General features: G+C 38.6%; 1 protein-coding gene across 15 annotated transcripts in view; it reads left to right on the forward strand.

The window, feature by feature from the left end:
- Positions 1-20,210, forward strand: part of atp2b2 (ATPase plasma membrane Ca2+ transporting 2) — a 128,457-nt gene that overhangs the window by 93,715 nt on the left and 14,532 nt on the right. For all 15 annotated transcript variants that reach the window (XM_024802529.2, XM_024802528.2, XM_076884074.1 and 12 more), the window contains 5 exons: positions 1,410-1,624; positions 2,039-2,281; positions 14,762-15,003; positions 16,232-16,466; positions 19,886-20,065. In XM_024802529.2, the coding sequence (XP_024658297.1) occupies positions 1,410-1,624; positions 2,039-2,281; positions 14,762-15,003; positions 16,232-16,466; positions 19,886-20,065 (1,115 nt within the window). The remainder of the gene's footprint in view (positions 1-1,409; positions 1,625-2,038; positions 2,282-14,761; positions 15,004-16,231; positions 16,467-19,885; positions 20,066-20,210) is intronic.

A 20,210-nucleotide genomic window follows, 5' to 3' on the forward strand; every position in this document is an offset into this window, starting at 1 on the left:
CCAAATGGAGTCATCCAACTGTTTTTATTTATTTCATTAAATGTTTATGCTGACAAACAGGGCATACCACGCCTCAGTATGATTCCCAGTATTGACCAATCATAAGTAAATGTTCTTTTAGGAATGGGGGAATTAAAGAACCAGTAGCCAAGGCTAGGCTGGAGGGCTGAAGGGCTGAAGGGATCCACAAAAATGTTCTCAACCCTCATAAATATGAAGCAATAAGTTTGAGTAAAATGCAACTGAAATATATAAAGTTAAAGGTTTATTTATTCGTATAACTGTCATTATGGAAAATTCCATTTTCATTAAGGGAAATATGTTTGGTATAACATCAGTGTTTACCAGTCAAGTTAATTTATTTTGACCAGATTTGACCAAATTAAAATTATTGTTTTACATTTTACTCATGTAACTAAATTGCATGGAGATTTTTCATGCAATCAAATTACTTAAAGTCAGCATTTTCAGCATAAATATTTCTGAGTGTAAGCAGCATGAAATGCTGTAATTGCAATATAGACTTTTTTTTTAAAACTGTGACTCAGCTGAGTTAGTGTACCAGAATAAAAAAAAAGTTTATTAAAGTTGGAAAAATTACAACTCCTACAACATAATTACGTTCCCCTCCCATAGGTGCATGAATGAAATCCATCTCCATTATTCAGTTAGGTTTAAGTTACAGCTTTTTCCTACCCTAGCTTTTTTGTTTTTTGAACATTTATCATCTTGCAGTTCCTGCATTCAGGTAATTCATCTTAACCAGCATATTTATCATTTCAGTTTTTTTCAGCAGCAGGCAGTTTAAAGTAATAAAAATGTCATAGATTTTGGAACCACCCTTTTAGTTCCTGGCAATAACAGCTTGTCAGATCTGGCAATAAGGTGCTTTGGCTGTCAAACCTGTGTTTCACTATGTGTTTGCCACACAGAGTTTAGCTTAACAGTGATTACTGAGTGAAAATTGAGCACTGGAAAAGGGAGGGTAGCTTGCTCACCTAGCTAGACCTCACTGATCAGTCAGAGTTTTCCTGACACTGATACACATTAATATAACATATATTATTCCTTTGATAAATTATTTTATCTATGAATTTAGTCAACTCAGATTTTAGGCAACTCACAGCAACAACACACTGAGTTAAGTCCCGTGTGTGGCCATTCTCTGTGGAGTCATCATAAAGCGCTTGGCACTAGGAAGGACTTGAGCTGCTCACCACATGCCGCACTGATGGATCGAGTAAGCAAACTGAGTAACCGGATTTGTCCACAGTCATCAGTAAAGTGTAGAAAAGCGATTCTCTGCTTAGACTCCTGTATCAAACTGTTCCCCTCTATAGTTTTGTTTGATTACATGCCTCACTTTGCCATTCCTTTCCTCAGTTAATACTCGCCGTACTTTTCACCAGGTTTGCTCATGTCAGCCATTACAGTCATCATCCTGGTCCTGTACTTTGCCATTGACAACTTTGTGATGCAGAAGCACCCTTGGATGCCTGAGTGCACTCCTATCTACATCCAGTACTTTGTCAAGTTCTTCATCATTGGTGTAACTGTTTTGGTGGTGGCTGTCCCAGAGGGACTGCCGCTGGCTGTCACCATCTCCTTGGCTTATTCTGTTAAGGTAAGGTAACTTTTAAGCATTGTAAGACTCCATGGTCTCACATTTGTCATTAATAGATTTGTTATGTAGTTAGATATTGTTGTTTTTCTTTGTCTTTGCATATGCAAATGTGTGCACCTTTCACAGAGATGAGACTTGCATGCATACTTGAGGATTCAGGGCAATTAATTCTCCCAGCTGTGTTAATGTGCTTATTTTATTCACAGCGGCAAATATGTAAATAATTCAATTAAGTCTGACTGTGCAAAGAATTACATTTTTTTTGAATGACATGAATCAAATTAAAATGTTATATGTACCGACATGTACGGTGGCCATTTTTGCCACTGAAAGTTAAGCAGTGTGAGGCTCGGGATAGGCACTTTATTGAAAAAAAAATACTTTAAAATGGACCACATTGTTTTCTACCAACAGAAAATGATGAAAGACAACAACCTGGTGCGTCACTTGGATGCATGTGAAACAATGGGCAACGCTACAGCCATCTGTTCTGACAAGACAGGCACGCTAACCACCAACCGCATGACAGCTGTGCAGTTATACGTTGGTGATGTACATTACAAAGAGATACCAGATCCTGGAGTCCTGCCACCCAAGTCATTGGATTTACTTGTCAATTCCATCTCAATTAACAGCGCCTATACCACAAAGATACTGGTAAGTCTTAGAGAACACAGTTAATGTATAAGTATAAAGTTAAGTGAATATTTGAATAACTTATCTGTCACTTTTAAATACCAATTCATGCTTGATGCTCTCCGTGAACCAATATTTGGGCTATTGTACTGTACTACACTCAGAGAAGATAAACCTATATTATCCTGGGTTAGCTTCTTAGATTTCAGCTTACTCTGTGTAAACAGTGACACCATATGATGGGAGCAACCCTGAAACAGCGAGACAGCTCTGCAGTGCTTTCTTTTTGGCTAAGCAGGCAGGCAGTGTCCTTGGCTGCTGCTTTAGATTCATTAGGCATTCACTCAACTTGTCACCTTGAGAACGGTTGTGTAATTTTGTCTTATCTGATATTCAGAGCATAGCAGACTGTAATTGAATCCAATCTGTCTAAGTGCTGGAGATGTTCTCCTGTCTATAGTGAATGCAGCAAGGAGACATTTTCTCTAAGCCAATTAGACCTGCATTCAATAAGAAATACATAGATATATGGAGAAACACACTCATGCTGTTTCGTATTCTAATCACAGAAAATGTGACTAGTCTGCATGGAAATCTTGTCCAGGACACAGGTCTGAAACATTATTTGCATGATAAAGCGCTTGGTTAAACAATCTAAAAGCAATGATTGCCAAGATTAGCATGTCTTCAGCCTGTTGGAACAACATGCCTGAGTAATCCATTTCCTGGCATGTAGACTCACCTGCACACAGACACACACACACACACACACACACACACACACACACACACACACACACACACACACACACACACACACACTGTTTGTGCCGATCTATTTGTCACCATCCTTGTAAACTCCTGTAGAGTCTATTCATTGATGGTTGACCAACTGACAAATGCCCTTATGGAACAGTGAGCTGAGCAATTAGGACATCTATGAACGAAGAATCCAACAGATTTCACTTCCTACCTTTCAAGGCACAAATACTGTGCTTTCACTTTCGGAGACATTGTAAGTGCAGGGACATGGGTCCTGAATGGAAATCTATGAGAGAATTTTGCAACATTAAAGCTAGTGTTTGTCCTTCCCCTGCTACCCAAAGAACCGATCAAAAACTGAACCAGTAAACATATGTGGCAGTCATGTTTTTGATCACGTGAACACACAATGGAGTTTCATTATTAAATTAAAGATGAAGGTAGGTGTACTAATGGGAGTTATAGCATTTGTTCAAGTGATTAAGCACAGATGCTGCCTGGCTGTACTAAGGATTTACTCAATAATGAGCCTTTAATGCTGTGAAACTTTAGGTATAAACCTTAGAGGGGGGGAAAATGTTTTTAAAAACTTATTTTAGAGTATAGTTTCTACATGTGCATTTTTCTGTCTCTTAGAGCGTTGATAATAAATGGTTATCTCTCTTACAATTTATTTAGATAGCTCTAAAAAACTGCGTAGATCTTTTGCAAAGATAGCTTTGAGTGCAAAACATGCTACCAGAATGATTTTGGTTGGTCACCTGTGTCTACTATCATTTCAACTTTTCATTTTTTTTATTTGTAAAATTTACTGATAGACAGTAGATTGAATTCAGTCATTTTTGCCATACAATTACCCTTCTTATCATAATGCCAAGTAGTACAGAGATCTGCTTGTGTCCCTTTAATACTAGTTTACAGTATTGAACTATATTGCCAAAAGTATTCACTCATCCATCCAAGTTGTTGAATTCAGGTGATACAATCACTTCCATGGTCACAGGTGTATAAAACCAATCACCTGGCCATGCAGACTGCTTCTACAAAGTGAAGGAATGGGTCGCTCTCAGTATATCAGTGAATTCCAGCATGTTACTGTGATGGGATGCCACCTGAGCAACAAGTCTAGGCATTAAATTTCCTCGCTACTAAATAGTCAGCTGTTAGTGGTATTATAACAAAGTGGAGGAGATTGGGAATGACAGTGACCCAACCATGAAGTGGTAGACCATGTAAAATGGATCAGTGGATGGTCACCAACTTTCTGCAGAGTCAGTCACTACAAACCTTCAAACCTCATGTAGCCTTCAGATTAGCTCAAGAACATTGCGTAGAGAGCTTTATGGAATGTGTTTCCATGACGAGAAGCTGCATCCAAGCCTCACATCATCAAGCCCAATGCAAAGGGTCTGGTGGGATTGGTTCTCTGGAGTGACGAATCAAGTTTCTCTGTCTGGTAATACTACAGATGTGTCTGGGTTTGGCAGTTGCCAGAAGAGCAGTACTTGTCTGACGGCATTGTTCCAAGTATAAAGTTTGGTGGAGAGGGGATTATGGTGTGGGGATGTTTTTCAGGAGATGGGGTCGACCCCTTAGTTCCAGAGATCATCTTAAAGTTTCAGCATACCAAGATATTTTGGACAATTTCATCCTCCAACTTATTATTGGGAACAGTTTGAGGAAGGTCCCTTCCTGTTTCAACACCAGTGCACAAAGCAAGGTCCATAAAGACATAGAGGAGCAAGTTTGGCCAGCGCAAAGTCTTGACCTCAACCCCATAAAGCACCTTTGGGATTTGAGACAGCGAGCCAGGCCTTCTTATCCAACATCACTGTCTGACCTCACAAATGCTCTTCTGGAAAAATGATCAAAAATTCCCATAAATGCACTCTGAAACCTTGTGGAAATCCTTCCCAGAAGAGTTGAAGTTGTTATAGCAGCAAAGGGTGGGCCAACATTATATTAAATCCTACAGAGTAAGAATGAGATGTCACTCGTGTGCAAATGGCAAATGAATATTTCTTTTTTGTCACAGCCACAGGCTGCATTTCAATCTGCACTCAGTATATAAATGGTCCTTTGATTTGCTCAGTAAGTATTACATTTCCACATTAACTCCACTTCTCAAATACCAAATAATGATACTGCATTTGACCAGGACCCAAACCTGTGTTGTAATTAAGACCACTTAAGCGTAATCTAAGCAGGCTTGAGACTGAGTTAGACTGAATCAAAATCAGGTCATTTCCAATTTTAAGCACTGTAAAGTTTCTGACATTGTTAACTGTTTGTTTGTGTGTGTGTGTTTTTTTATAATCACTGTCAAATGTAATGGAGCTTTAGTTTTAGAAAAACTTTCAATTACATAGGAACAGGACATTCTTGTGGTTCCAGTTTAATACTGTGTGTTCTGAACAGATTACGGTTTGTTTTCTTTCAGCACAAACTGATGAGGTAAATTAGTCCAAACCTGTCAATATTTGCTAGAATTGTGATTACCACTCTGAAAAAAAAACCATGATTAATTAAAAGCCCTCACATGAGAGGATTGCATATTTTCTCATAGCTTTGCATATAACTACAATTTAGGATGAGTATACTTGATACATTGTGGAAGATGCACTAGTGGGTCATGCAAATTACAGTACAGTAAATGGGCAAGAAAGGCCAAAGCAGGCAGACCAGACAAAAAAACAAACAAACTTAAGAGGAGACTGAGACCTCAATCCTGTCACAGTAACTAAGAGGGGGGGGAAAACAGCAAGTCTTCAAATGCGGGTGAATATTTCTTGTCACATACAGTAGTAAACAATGAGAGTGAGGTTGACTTAGTTTCCTTTTCCCACAGCATATTTCTACTAAGATGTACCACAGTTACAAGATGTTATCCCTTAGAAAAATCTGGAGAAATGCTTTGCAGCATTAGATCAGGCTATTGTACTTCTATAGCTGCTTAGCTCAATGGAATTAAGCACTGGCAGAGCACAGCTTATACACTGGGGATTAAGCAGTACATTTACTTCTTTCCAGATCTTTTCATTCGCAAGACGTGACCTCACGCATTGAAAGACAAATCAAACTTAATGATACTAACTTACATACCTTTAAGTTCGTAACTTGCCAGCTTGTGTAAATACAGGATCGTCTGTCTGCCTACAACTTACTGTAGCTAAGACTACATTTATACATCTATATCTTTATGTAGACTTAGATAAATGCACGGTATATAAATGTACAATTATAGTACAGAATATAACATATAAATAGTATAAAAATAACATATGTTGTGTTATTTGAGAATGAATAAAAGGAAAGATAAAGTATGGTGTGAAGTACAATGTAATTAAGGAATGAAGTGAATTCACAAAGCAAGATACAGCAGGAAGCTTTTCTGAGGAATATTTAGTCCATCCTTCTTTGCCTCCCCCAGCCGCCCCCACTCCCTCAGCACCACTCCAGGCCTGCAGTATGCTGGCTGGTGTGTTCTTATATAAGAGGCCAATCCTGTGGGAAGCCAGGATAGCTATGGAAGTCTTTGATGGCCACCACACAAAGGCAAAGAGGCAGGCTTTGATACTCATATCAGTCCCCCTATTGCCTCTCTGGCGTCATAATACAGCCACTGGTATAGCTCTGGTTCATCTGTCAGCACATACAGATTGCTGTATAAAGTGGAAAAGCCTCTTACTCAAGGGAGGAAGTTCGTACGCACTTACACAATGAAACCCTGCACATGGACAGTCGCACATGCTCATTGATCTGGCTTGCATTCATGTTTTCAAAGTATTCATTAATGCATACTGTAAATACATCTTGGTTGCCTTGGATGTCTCTTGCGGGCAATGACATCAATACACAAACGTCATTTCCAAGAACATGCATCATCCCTAGTGGCAATACCTGCAAAGGACTGGAATTTTCTTTTTGTCCTTTACCTTTTGTTCTTTTAGTTTTTCATTAGGTGTTTGAAATATTAACATAGTCTGTAATGTACAGGAAGGCTGTGTGTAGACACTTGTGAAGGGGCATACATATATATGACACACACATCTGTCATTTCAGGGATAGTGACATTGTAGGAGGTATTGAGATCACAGGTGTTTATTCGCGCAGCACAGTGGTGTGTGTTTAGCATGGTTGTGTGAGTGTCCTGGGAGCTCAGTTTCATGTAGCTTCAACCACCTGCTCAGGTCATTATTCCGGTCAGGGACAAGAGAGGTAGATAATGCTCCCGTACAAACAAAAAGAGGACAGAAATAAAACTCTGAAGTATATGTTGGAGAACAAATGTCACGTAAAAGGGTTGGCAATGTTCCTATAAATTTATTCAACAGAATGTGTCTGCTGATTTGTAGATTTTAGAAAAACAATATTCAGTTTATGTCTACTTGTCGCTCTACAACAAACAGTTTGTAATTAAAATGAACTTTCTTCTTCTTGTTCTCTAGTAAGTGGTGATATCTTGATATAATTAGCTGTTGCTCACAGTACTTGTGTCATCTGGACATTGCATGCTTGCATGCTTGTTTGCGCAAAAGGAAGGGAGAGTATTTTGGATGTCTTTAGCTTGAAGCACCCAGCCTCTTATGTTTGGAATATTTTGGGAAACTGAGAAGACAGATACACAGCACAACTATGGCCAACAGACTTCTCTTCTCTTCTCTTCTCTTCTCTTCTCTTCTCTTCTCTTCTCTTCTCTTCTCTTCTCTTCTCTTCTCTTCTCTTCTCTTCTCAGCATTTACTTGACAGTGCTGCTGAGATGACAGTGACGGGATTTGTCATCACATTAGAATGACAGTGTTTTGATGTTTCACGGGCATGGCACTGTATTTCTATGTCACTTTACATAATATATTTAATTTTAGTTTTTAGGAGAGCAGCATCAATTGAATACTTAGAAGAGTCAAACGTAAGGCAAATTGCAGTAAAACCAATGATATTTTATCAAGTTGCATCAATTTGTATAGTAATTGTTGTATAATATATAGCAGTAACAACAACAACATAGCACGGTTTACTTGCCAAAAAGACGGCCAGATATCCCGTGTGAATCATGAATATTTTTTTGTATTTGTTACAGCATGTTGACAAAGAATTTTGCCAGTGATTCGACTGAAACAATCTAATTAATAAATTGCCAATCACTCATCAAAGCCAATGCCCGGGGTAATACAAGAGTCCATATTTGGAATGTTATCAGTCTGAGAAACACATGATTGAAACACATGATTGCATGTGCATCAACAGAAATCAAACTATGTCAAGGCAAATTTCAGGGCACAATTACCTGTTAATATTCAATTCAATTTTATTTATATAGCACCAAATCGCAACAGCCATCACCTCAAGGCACTTCATATTGTAAGGTAAAGACCCTGTGGCTACAATGTAGCTTGCCATCGCCAGTGTGTGAATGTGTGTGTGAATGGGTGTGTGAATGGGTGAATGACTGAATGTAGTGTAAAGCGCTTTGGGGTCCTTAGGGACTAGAAAAGCGCTATACAAATGCAGGCCATTTACAATAATGCAGAGAAAACCCAAACAATCAGATGTTCCCCAATGAGCAAGTACTTGGCGACAGTGGGAAGGAAAACTCCCTTTTAACAGGAAGAAACTGTTAAGAACCAGGTTTAGGGAGGGGCAGCCATCTGCGACAACTGGTTCTGGGTAAGGGGAGGAAGAGAGGACAAAAGAGACTGTGGAAGAAGGCACACTGTTCATTATTATTATTATTAGTTGTAGTAGTATCGGTTTTATTAGTATTGGTGGTGGGTGTAGGGTCAGTAGTAAAGTATATTTACTAGATGCTGATTCTGTGTATTATGACTGCCTTGTGCTTTTGCAGTAGTCAGAAATCTGCAGTAGAGAGGCAAGTAAAGAATATAATGAGACGGAGAAACGAATATGGAGAGAGGGGGATTCAATATGTAGAGAAGAGGCAGTGAAATGCAAAGTAAGGATACATGCAAATCAGGATGGAAAAAGAAAGGGAAACACAAGAGAAAAGACACTCGCGTGACAAGTGTCCTCATCATGCCCTGGAAGACTGTGTTACTGCCCCCCCAGCACTCCTCCAGGCCTTAGCCCAGTTGGCTGTTAGAGTCATGCAGCGAGCAAGGATATCATCTACTCCTACATGCAAAGAGAAAAGAAAAAAAGAAAAGAGAAAAAAGAAGGCGTGGGCTGAGGAGGTGGAGCACCTTGTAAGAGACTGGGACAGCATAAAATGAGAACAGAAAGTCATCCAAAACAACAAAGCAGGATAGGACTAGAGTGTGAATAAAAAATGTGGGGTCGGTGAAATAAAGGCGGTGTAACTAAAGTAGGAAAAGATTGCAGAGAGAGCATGATAAGGGAGTTGGAAGGAGCAGGAGGGCTGGATTAAGGAGAGCCCCAGGTGGAAAAGGAAGTAAAGTTGCCAGCACTCCCTCTGGCATATGTCCTTGCCTGCAGGAACACCCAAGGACTAGGGAGAGGGCAGCTGGTCGTTAGCCATGTCCAGGCCAGGGTGTGCCAACAGTTGTCTCGTCATGCCAACACTGGGCATCCCATGCCAGAAAGCGTCCTTGTTCGTAGAAACCGACGTCAAGCTAAACCTCTGCGGAATCTCTGAGAATACAAGGCAGCGGTGTTTGTGGCTGTCTTCTGTTTATTATCTGTTTACTCACTGCTTTTCCTGCTGTCTTGTTTTGTTATTGAGGTAGCTGTAAATTCCTTTTATTCTCCGCAATACTCTTCTGCTGGAACAGGAGTTGTGCCAGTAGCTAAGCTGAAGTTGAAATAGCTGTCATTTAAATTAACAAACATGGTTAAGTATTTACTGCTCTAATATACTGTATTTGGATTGATGGATGGATGGGTGGATGGACTATGAAGGCAGCCATTACACAACATTTAAATGGAGTAGTGACTGTTTTCTGTATGATTTAGTTGATCTAAAAGTTACCATTTATTTTTTATACACTGTGCGTTTCTCATTTTGGTCATTTTGTTCAGTCATTTTAGAGGTTTAACTTGATTTGGTCTTCTGGCTGGGAGCCTATTCTACCAAACACTTAGCAGACAGGGCAGATGAGGCCATTTGTTCCATCTCCTCATTTGCCAATGACAGGCAGTGTCTTCCTGATGTAATCATTGGTCATTAGAAAAAGGCATTAATTCTGTTATTTACCATAAACTCTGTATAAAGTATTTATGCTCTTGTCTGTGTCTGTGAGACATACAGCTAGATAAAAACCAGATATGTCAAATTACTAGGTGAGGATGGGCCAGTCTTCTGATTGGGTTTTAATGATTAATGAGATTTTAGACGACTTTTTCAGCTGGGTCCACTGGCTCTCAACAGCTGCAAGGATAAGTAAAAAAAAATGCCTCAGCCTGAATTAATCAATATCCAATATTCGATAGTCAAGAAGGTCAGAAATATTGAGCTCAAAATATGAGCCTCTAAAGCAAATATTGATAGCAGATACAGTGCTTAACAAATTTATTAGGACCCCTGCCATAAAAACGAGACAACACAAATGTTTTAAAAATCTGTCAAAAACTGAAAATGACTGAATTCACATTTTTTATACCCAAATTTGAGCTGGCACAAGAAGTCAGAAATTAATTCAACCATTAAAACAAATTTTTATATGCAAGTAAATGACTGTAATTTGGCATCTTAATCAAACAATAATAATGTGTTTTTGTGTGTTGATTAAAAGGCTTGCACGTGCTGGTGGGTTAACCGTTACAGAAACAAAAAAATTGATTTTGGTAATCATTTTAGTACCAATTCTGATAGCGGCAGTGGCATAAATTTTTTAAAAGCATTTGATGTGATAAAGGTAAATTCTAGTCAGTTGTTTAGCCTAAAATCACAAATTTACCTTAAATTATTTCAAAACCTGCAAATCAACCTCTTTATTTAGACTTCTGTTTAGATAAGGAAATCCATTAACATATCCAATTCAGGGTTGTGGTTGGGCTGCAGCCTGCCCAGGTCACATTTACACCAATTTCAAATCACCAGTTAATCTAACATGCATATCCTTGGATTGTGGGAGAAAACAGAGTATCCTGAGTCAGACCCCAGTTGGTGGATTGAAACTCAGGACCTTCTTGCTGGGAGTCACCGGTGCTATTTCGCAGCACCACCATGCTGTTTCACATAAGGAAGAACTGGTGAAACGAGGAAAGTGCCCTCCTAGTATTTTCACTCCACATACTTTTCTCTTATTAGGCCTTTTGTGCATCATTAACCTTAAAAAGGATATCAAAGCAGTTAATCAGAATTCTATCAAAGCCTCGTTAGCATGTGGACAGCTTTAAATGGAGTGCATCGTCAACGTTATTAACTATAGTGCCAACACAGAATCTTTATGAACACGCTGTGACAAGGACCAAGTGAAGAAAACAGTAATAAAGGCAAATACAAATCGTCAAAATGCCAAGCTGTCCTTTGAAATCTAATCCCGGCCGCAGGCTTGTTTAACGCAGAACAGCCTGCAGTCAATCTATTTTGGAGCAAATAGCTCAAGCTGAAGGTGTCTGCTGATCAAGCAACCAAGGTAGAAGCATTATTTTCAATGCGGTTGCTACATGCTGCTGTGTGTGCGTGCGTGTAAGAAGACAGTGTACCCGACAAGCTGTTCTGTAGCAGTGAGTGTAGGTGTCAAACATACTGTAGGTACTATATAGCAAAAATTCTGGGGAGACTAGCTGTCAGCTCAGTGCCAGCTAATAGGGATCCAAAATGAACTGTATTCCCAGATATGATTAACTGTGTTTTTCAACATGTATACAGCCAATATAATTTATTACCACAAAATTATTATTTACCTTTACTTTTTTTCTTAGTCAATTGAAACAGCGAAATAAAGTAAAATTTAAAAAATGAGTTGCAACTACTATGATAATCTATTTGTCTGACTTCTTTCTAGAAAATCAGTGATACAGTAAATAGTCATTTTTCATTATTTCCTAACATTATCTGAGCACACTATTTTTTTAAGAGTGAAGGTTAACAGCTTTTTAATTTAGTTTTATGTTTTTATATTTTAGTCAAATGTAAATAGGGTTGAGAGGATGTGCAGATTTGAAGAGGCGTGTTATGAATAATAACAGCAGGGATCGCTCCTGAGATGTGTCTGAACATATGAGTCTCTGTAAGATACATGCTTTTGTTTCATTGCGATTGGATTGCTGCGGTGCACTATACACAAGTCTTACCAAAACCTCCCTAGAACGGTTGTTCAGTATGTTGCTGACAGACTTCTGATAAAATCCTCAGAGTTTCCACGTGTGACTCAAATTTTGACGCAGCTGCACTGGCTTCCGGTTTATTTCAGAGTGCAGTTTAAGATTCTTTTACTGACATGGAGAGCTTTTCATGGACAGGCACCAGGTTACACCAGAGGGCGTCTGCACTCATATGTCCCTGGCAGGTCCCTGAGGTTCTGTGACTTTGGACTGGAATGCTCTTCCTTTGTTTTTTCATGCGTTGTTTGGCCCTTTACTTACTAAGATATTGACTATAGTGAGATTTATCCTGTCATAGTGACAGGTAGTTTCTGTACATGCGTTATTTCTTCCTAAATAGAAAAAAGCTCTGGAAATGTTAATGAATGGGGGCTGGGAAAAGATGAAGAAGGAAACGCAGAAGGATTTGAGGATATGTGTGACATGAAATGAGGGAAAATCATGAAAGAGGAATGGAGCCAAGGAGTAAGAATCCCCAAGTGGTCGAGAGTGCACCCTCTCTTTTCCCAAGTCTCTTCGTGTTCTTCTTGTTCTTTTGCCCAATGTTACCATGGCAACGCTGGGCCTTTGACAAGCTGACCACATGCACAAACATTCGCACTCTTGCTTGTAGCGTGAGTGTGTACATGGTGGCACACATGTACTGTAGCCACCTGCACAGATACTGTATCACACACAAACTTACACACACACAACTGGCAATAGTAATGACTCCTAATGGCTGCTAATAAACCCAAAACACTGGATGCACACCTAAAACACAGAGTACTTATGAGCCTATCACAACACATTTCCAACCATACTTGCATATGTTAGGTAGAAAATGATATTACGTGCTATGTCTATCCACTGACATGTTCACTGAACCAGAGCAATACATGGTTCCAAGTATACAATTACAGATTTCACAGGGTTGAGCTGTGTGCCTGAAATAAGACGATCTAAACCTGATTCCATCTATCTCATCTTCTGCCCTCCCACACAAAGTGACCCTTTCACCTGCTAGCTGGTTAATTATCACCAGCAGCTATTTCAAGCATTACACTGGTCGCACTGAGCTGAAGGAGAGAGAATCTCATTCAGTGAATAGATCACATGAGTGTATGAAATATATTACACTGAAAACTTACTCTCTGTGGCAGGATTATTTTCATTTACCCTATGAGGAAACGCAAACTAAGAACATTTAAAAGTCGAAGTGTTGGATTAGGTAGAAACAATATGTGTAACAATGTTGTAAAATTATCTTAAGTTGCAGTTAAGTGAATAACAATTACAGATAGATAAAAAAAAAAAAAGTAAAGCCATATGTACAGTCATGGAAAAAAAAAGAGGGTAAATTCTCTGACGTCATGGAGTTCTGTGAAAAACTGAGTACATCCCATGACTCAGTACCTTCAACTTGTATTGACATTTGCAGACATTTGTTTGTGCACAGCTCTCTTAAGGTATCACTGCCGTCATTCTGTCGTCATTGTCCTCTTTTATGACTCACTTTCAGTCAGGCTTTAGCTGTCTGGAAAATGGCCTTATAATTGACTAGAAACCTTTCATGATTCATTCAGGGGCTACAAAGTGTGCAGGTCTGGTGGCTGCAAAACACCAAATCATCAGCCCGCCACCACCATGCTTGACAGCTTGTATCATATATTTATGGTGATATGCTGTGTTTGGATTTCTCCAAAAGTGGCACTGTGCATTATGGCCACATATCTTCATGTTGGGCTCATCTGTCCAAAGTATATTGTTCCAGAAGTCGTGTGATTTGTTCAGATGCAATTGCGTCTAGGTTCTTTTTGGAAAAAAAAGACCTTCCAAACCTGGAAGATCTTCCAAAACAAGTCATAATTCACTTCAGTCTTTTTTTTAATTGTATTGTTATGAACTTCAGCATTAAGATGTAGCTTTTGGGTTTTTTTTTTTGCAGCATTGCATGGTCTCATCTTGGATCTGATCCCCTACCCCAAATCTTTCTCATTGTAAAATAATGGAGTAAAAATTGTTTGGAAATAGGCTTGTAGTCTTTCCCAGATTAATGTTTAATCCAGATTCTTCTTGCTAAGGAAGAATAAATCTGTGCTTCTTAAAGATCATTGCAGATGTGTTTAACACGCACCTCAATGCTCCAGACAACTTTTTAATCAAGTGCAGTTAATTAAGAGCATTTGATCAGCAGCACCTGGTGGCTGCTGCTTGTTGACTTCCTCTTAGTTCCTATGGAAGCAGTAAGTGTGTATTTAGTTATTCACATCACTGATTCTTTATTTTGGCTTAGTTTTTGTTAAGTAGTGAAAGGTGTAACATGTCATGTTTTGTTGTTCATCTGCGGTTGCATTTATCTAATTGTAAAACTTGCTAAAGACCAGTTTATTTTTTATTATTTCCTGATGCGTAAAACCTTAGGTCTTCTTTTTTAGCATGCCTACTTAATATTAGACTAAAAATATAACTGAACACATTTAAATCTTTTTTTTCCTGTCCCTCATTTTACAGCCCCCAGATAAGGAAGGCGGTCTGCCGAAGCAGGTGGGCAACAAGACAGAGTGTGGCCTGCTGGGACTAGTTTTGGACCTGAAGCGGGATTACCAGCCAATAAGAAACCAGATCCCAGAGGAGAAGCTTTACAAAGTCTATACCTTCAACTCTGTCAGGAAGTCGATGAGCACTGTCATAAAGCTGCCTGACGGTAGCTTCCGGATGTACAGCAAGGGAGCCTCTGAGATTGTACTCAAAAAGTGAGTCTGGTTTAATGGTTTAAAATAACCTGGAAGTTGCAGTTATATAATTTAATAAGGTGCTCTGCAGATTTACACTACATTCAGTGTAAGTTTCTAGCAGTATGTCTTACAATCATGTCATTTTGCAGGGCGTTACAGTAACATTACAGTGAGTGGTTTTGAGAAAAACCTGAGATGCAGAAGGAGAAATGTGAAATTCTATTTGCAGCATTGCATGGTCTCATCTTGGATCTGATCCCCCACCCCAAATCTTTCTCATTGTAAAATAATGGAGTAAAAATTGTTTGGAAATAGGCTTGTAGTCTTTCCCAGATTAATGTTTAATCCAGATTCTTCTTGCTAAGGAAGAATAAATCTGTGCTTCTTAAAGATCATTGCAGATGTGTTTAACACGCACCTCAATGCTCCAGACAACTTTTTAATCAAGTGCGGTTAATTAAGAGTATTTGATCAGCATTAACATTAAAGTCATTTTATGACTTTAATGTTAATGTTAAATAAAAAGACTTTTTATTTTATGACTTTTTAAATAAAAAGTCATAAAATTACTTGAATTCAATAGTATTTTTTATGTTTCTACATTATAGGTGTTACAGTTAATATAAACAGAGATTCAATAATACAATGTATGAAAGGTTAAATTCACATTTTTGTCAAGCTGACAGGTCCTAAAAGGACGTTTGCATTAATTATGGTTCAGTTGCTTTTCCGTAAATGATGTACAGCATTTGTATTTGGCTGTATGCCAGTACACCTGTTTGTTTTCAGTTTGTCTGTTGATATATTTAACTTGTTTAGCAAATCAGTTTAGTCTTGATCAAATGTAATTATCTTTTGGCTACAGTACTTTAGTTATTTAGGAAATGTGTTAGCTGTTTTTTAAAAATCTTTTAGAGGAAATTGTTTGTCCTCCATTTGAGCTCTCTACAGTGTGTACCCCAATGCACTTTCTTTTTTTGTAATATTGTGGTATCCTGCCACAAAAGGCATATTAGTCCCTATGTCTTTTCTTTTGCACAGCATTGCAGTTCTCAGTGCATCCTTTTTTGATTCACCAGTATTCATTTAAGCAAAGCAGTAATGCCAGGCTGAGAGATTTGACTATATATTTTGTTCTTTTTTAAATGCTGGCTCATTTCCAAGCACTAAAAACACAGACAATACCAATGTTACAGTATATAATTTAAAATGACCCTCTCAACCTACGCCACACCCTTGTTTGCAGATGCAGCCATATCCAAAACGAGGTGGGTGAGCCAAGGGTTTTCCGTCCACGAGACAAGGATGAGATGGTGAAGAAAGTGATTGAGCCCATGGCGTGTGATGGCTTGAGGACCATCTGTGTGGCGTATCGTGACTTTTCCAGCAATCCTGAGCCCAACTGGGATGATGAGAACAACATCCTGAATGACCTCACAGCCATCTGTGTTGTCGGAATAGAGGATCCCGTCAGGCCAGAGGTAGGAGAGATATTTTAGTAATGGACTGAGAGGAGGGGGATGTCGAACAAATGGTTTATAATACCAGCTTTCAGCAGCTGTGTCATAACCAGTGGTATGTCCTCGCTGTTACTTTGAAGCAGTGTCTCTTTACATAAAGGTTTATTGTATAGATGAGGATCAAAGTATTAATTTGAATTTTAAACACCAAATCAATTCTTAGATGAGACCAGCTTATTTCTTCTGATCACTTTTGTAAAATCATCCGTTGAAACAAAAAGAAATGTTCAATGCAATAAGTGATTCATCATAAAGCAATTTCTTCAGGGGTACAGTTTTTAATGATAAATTTCACATGAAGGAATAGAGTGTATTATAATTGGAAGAAAGAGGTATCTGTGTACAGTAGGAAAGCTGACCTCGCTTCACAGCTCCAGTGCAGGGAGAAGGAAGCAGGAAAATTAACTGACTACTGGATTATTCAACTGCTTCCTTTCATCTTGTTTCCATCCTCCTGCTCTTTCTAGAACAGCATTGCTCATTCAGCCCCAACCCAACATGTTTTCTCCTCTCCACCTCTGTCTGTGGTGATGTTCCTCTTTTTGATGACTCCTTTTCCTTTCGCATTTTCTGCAAATCTCTCTCTGTCATTGTGATGTCTCTATCTTTCTCTCCAAAGCTGAGCTATATTAACTGAGAATCCCCTCTTGTATTGCAATATTATGGAAGGTTTTTTGCAATTTGGGGAAAATTATAGTGTTCAGATGAATAAATACAAAAGAAATCAAATATTTAATGCTGAACATACTGTACAGTAAAATGAATATGTAGTGTGGCCACATTTACATAGTGTTTTTATGTTGTTACTGTCCACTCAAAGTGCTTTAACTAGAAGTCATATTCTGAGCATATACTAGCAAAACCCTGCTCTTATTCTTTTTTTCAAAATTATATCAATATATAAGCTGTCAATATAGTGTCATAAACATCAAACAAATGTACACATAACATAGTTACAATTATGTTGTTGGTTTTGAGATCAGCTGCTACACACATATAATTTGTAAGAATTTGAATGTTATAAAATAATTCCTGAAAATTATTAGTATTCCCTAAACACAAATTCAATAAAGCTATTGAATAATAGAAATTGATAACCCTGCCACCTTAGACAGTTTGTTATACTTTCATCCAGATTGATCGATGTGTCTAGGAGGAGTTAGGGAAAAGACACGAATACAAAACCTGGAGTTATTATAGACTTATTATTGTAGAGGTTATCCACTGCATCCATCCCATAAACTGTTTTACATCCATGGCCAGTTTAGACTTACGCGTTAACCTGATGTGCACGTCTTTGAACTGTGGGTGGAAGCCAGAGTACTTAATGGAAACCCATGGACGCACAAGGAAAATAAGCAAGCTCTGCACAGGAGGGTCTCAGTTTGAAGCAGGAACCTTCTTCCTAACCACACCACCACTATGCCACCCATATATACTGTGTTAACATAGCCCTTCGCAGTGATGCATAGCCTCAAAGTTTGCAGATTACTCTCTCTACTCAACCCTAGAGGTCACTCGGTATCTGTCATTTTCAATAACCCAGTTGAGAAGCAGTGCACAGAAACTGCTACAATCCAGTAAAGACTTTCCAGGCTCTTTGCTAAATTAACTGGTTAATACTGGAAATTAGATGACATTCCATTATTTTAAAAGGGTCAAACAGACTAGTAAACATGGTTTTGGTTTGTTTATTAGTCTCTAATTTCTTCCTCTGTAATGCAATGTTTGTTTAATAAGTGGATGCTCTCTGAGAACGGCCCCAGAGAGACGAGAGAGAATAGTGGAGGGAATGAGAGACTGAGAAATGTTCAAAATCAGATTTCTGTCAGAAGGATGACAGAAGGCAGGAGGATGATGGGTAGGAATGGTAGAGAGAAATGGTAGAAAATGAGAGTGTAACCAGATCCATATAAGAGGCACGAGGTGCTTGTTTCCCAGTCTCACCTACTAGACTCCTACTTTCTTCCTCTGATGGACCAGATTGTATTTTTAATAAACCTCCAGTCTTTTCTTCACCTCCTAGTTTCAAGTGAGCAGTCATCTTGAGCAGTACGAGTCCAAGAGAAATGAAAGGTTTAACTAAATACCAGGGATGACAGACGAGCCAAACAGGAACCTGATATCTTGATAACAATGAGTCAATATCTGGATAATATAGAGCATGAGCTTGTTTAACTTATAAAAATCACATTACTACATATTACTTTTTTCTTTTTTTTTTCTGTTTACATTTGAAGAATATTTAACTTCGTTGACCTCTTCAGAGTATTAACTGGTATACGTATTAGTTGGCTATTTTATTTTGTGTAATTGATGAAATGACAGGCTGATATAGGTTAAAGATGGTTTTGTTGTGACTGAAGCAAATATTGTTCTTCTTCAAATATCGAATTAAATGAAATAATTTCACTTCTTTGACTGTTGTAGGTTTTCATATTTACGATAATCATTTTTGCATGTAGCAGCTGCTGTGCAAAAGTTATGTAGTTCTAAGTAGGCGAAAAAATCCTATCTGTTTTTATTTTAACCTCCAGCTTATTAAAGACCTGCACTCCTCCGCTGTATAGCCATACTTTGTAAAAACAAACTTCTCTATGCTTGCATGCATAAGCAGTTCGATTCGGCAGTTTAATGCATGATGCAAGCGCACATTTCAATGATGGATCCATGTTTTATGTTTTTTATGTGTGAAGGCAGAAAGAATTACTTGCCTGCATGTATGTGTAAACTGATGCAAGTTGTTATTATGGTACGTGAGCACAATTGTTTATGTGTGGGTTTGGAGAGCAGAGCTCGCCCACACTGACCTTTGCAAGGAGAAATATGTGTTTCTGAATTACTACTCTTTTGCAAGATGCTTCAACTACAGATCCATATCCATACATGAGTAGTCATAATTAATTTATTGCAATACTATCTGGAGAACTTAATAATAATGGGGCTTTGATTTACTTGCTTGCATGTGTTTGTGTTTTGTGAATAACTGCAAGATTGTTTTTTCATTTATAAACACTACTCAAATACTGAAGCTCTGAAAACTGTGCATGTGCCACCAGATGGCAAATGGAATTTAAAATTCCCTCAGGAGTTGGTGGAGAACAAAACCAGAGAAAACCAGAGAAAAAGTGAAAATCTTAATTTAATTCATCCAGTGGTCAGAAATGCAGCTCCTTCTACTACTGGGTATATCAGAAGGCTTCCTTGAAATAAAAGGTTTGCCAGACCTCCGCACAGTAAAAGCTGGCTGCATTATGCTCAGTCTTAGTATTAATTGGTTAAATTTGGTTAGTGCAGCTTTAAATAATAGGTGAAATATGCTTTCCTTTTTACATATTTCTGTTGTACTGAATGATTGTGCATGTGTCTCCCTATTTTAGGTCCCTGATGCCATTCAGAAGTGCCAGCGTGCAGGCATCACAGTGCGTATGGTGACAGGAGACAATATAAACACAGCCCGAGCCATAGCCATCAAGTGTGGTATCATCCACCCAGGAGAGGACTTCCTGTGCATCGATGGCAAAGAGTTCAACAGGAGGATCCGCAATGAGAAAGGAGAGGTACAGCAAATACTGTCAGTGTGAGAGGAGGTAAAAAGTGAGCCACTCATGGAAGAGAGTTGCAGAGGTTAAGGAAAAATAAGCAAAAGTGTTGCTCTTGTTCCTCTCTTTCAATTTGTGTTTGTGTGTGTCTATGTGTGTGTGT

Source organism: Maylandia zebra, linkage group LG5 (assembly GCF_041146795.1).
Source record: "Maylandia zebra isolate NMK-2024a linkage group LG5, Mzebra_GT3a, whole genome shotgun sequence".
Lineage (NCBI taxonomy): Eukaryota > Metazoa > Chordata > Actinopteri > Cichliformes > Cichlidae > Maylandia > Maylandia zebra.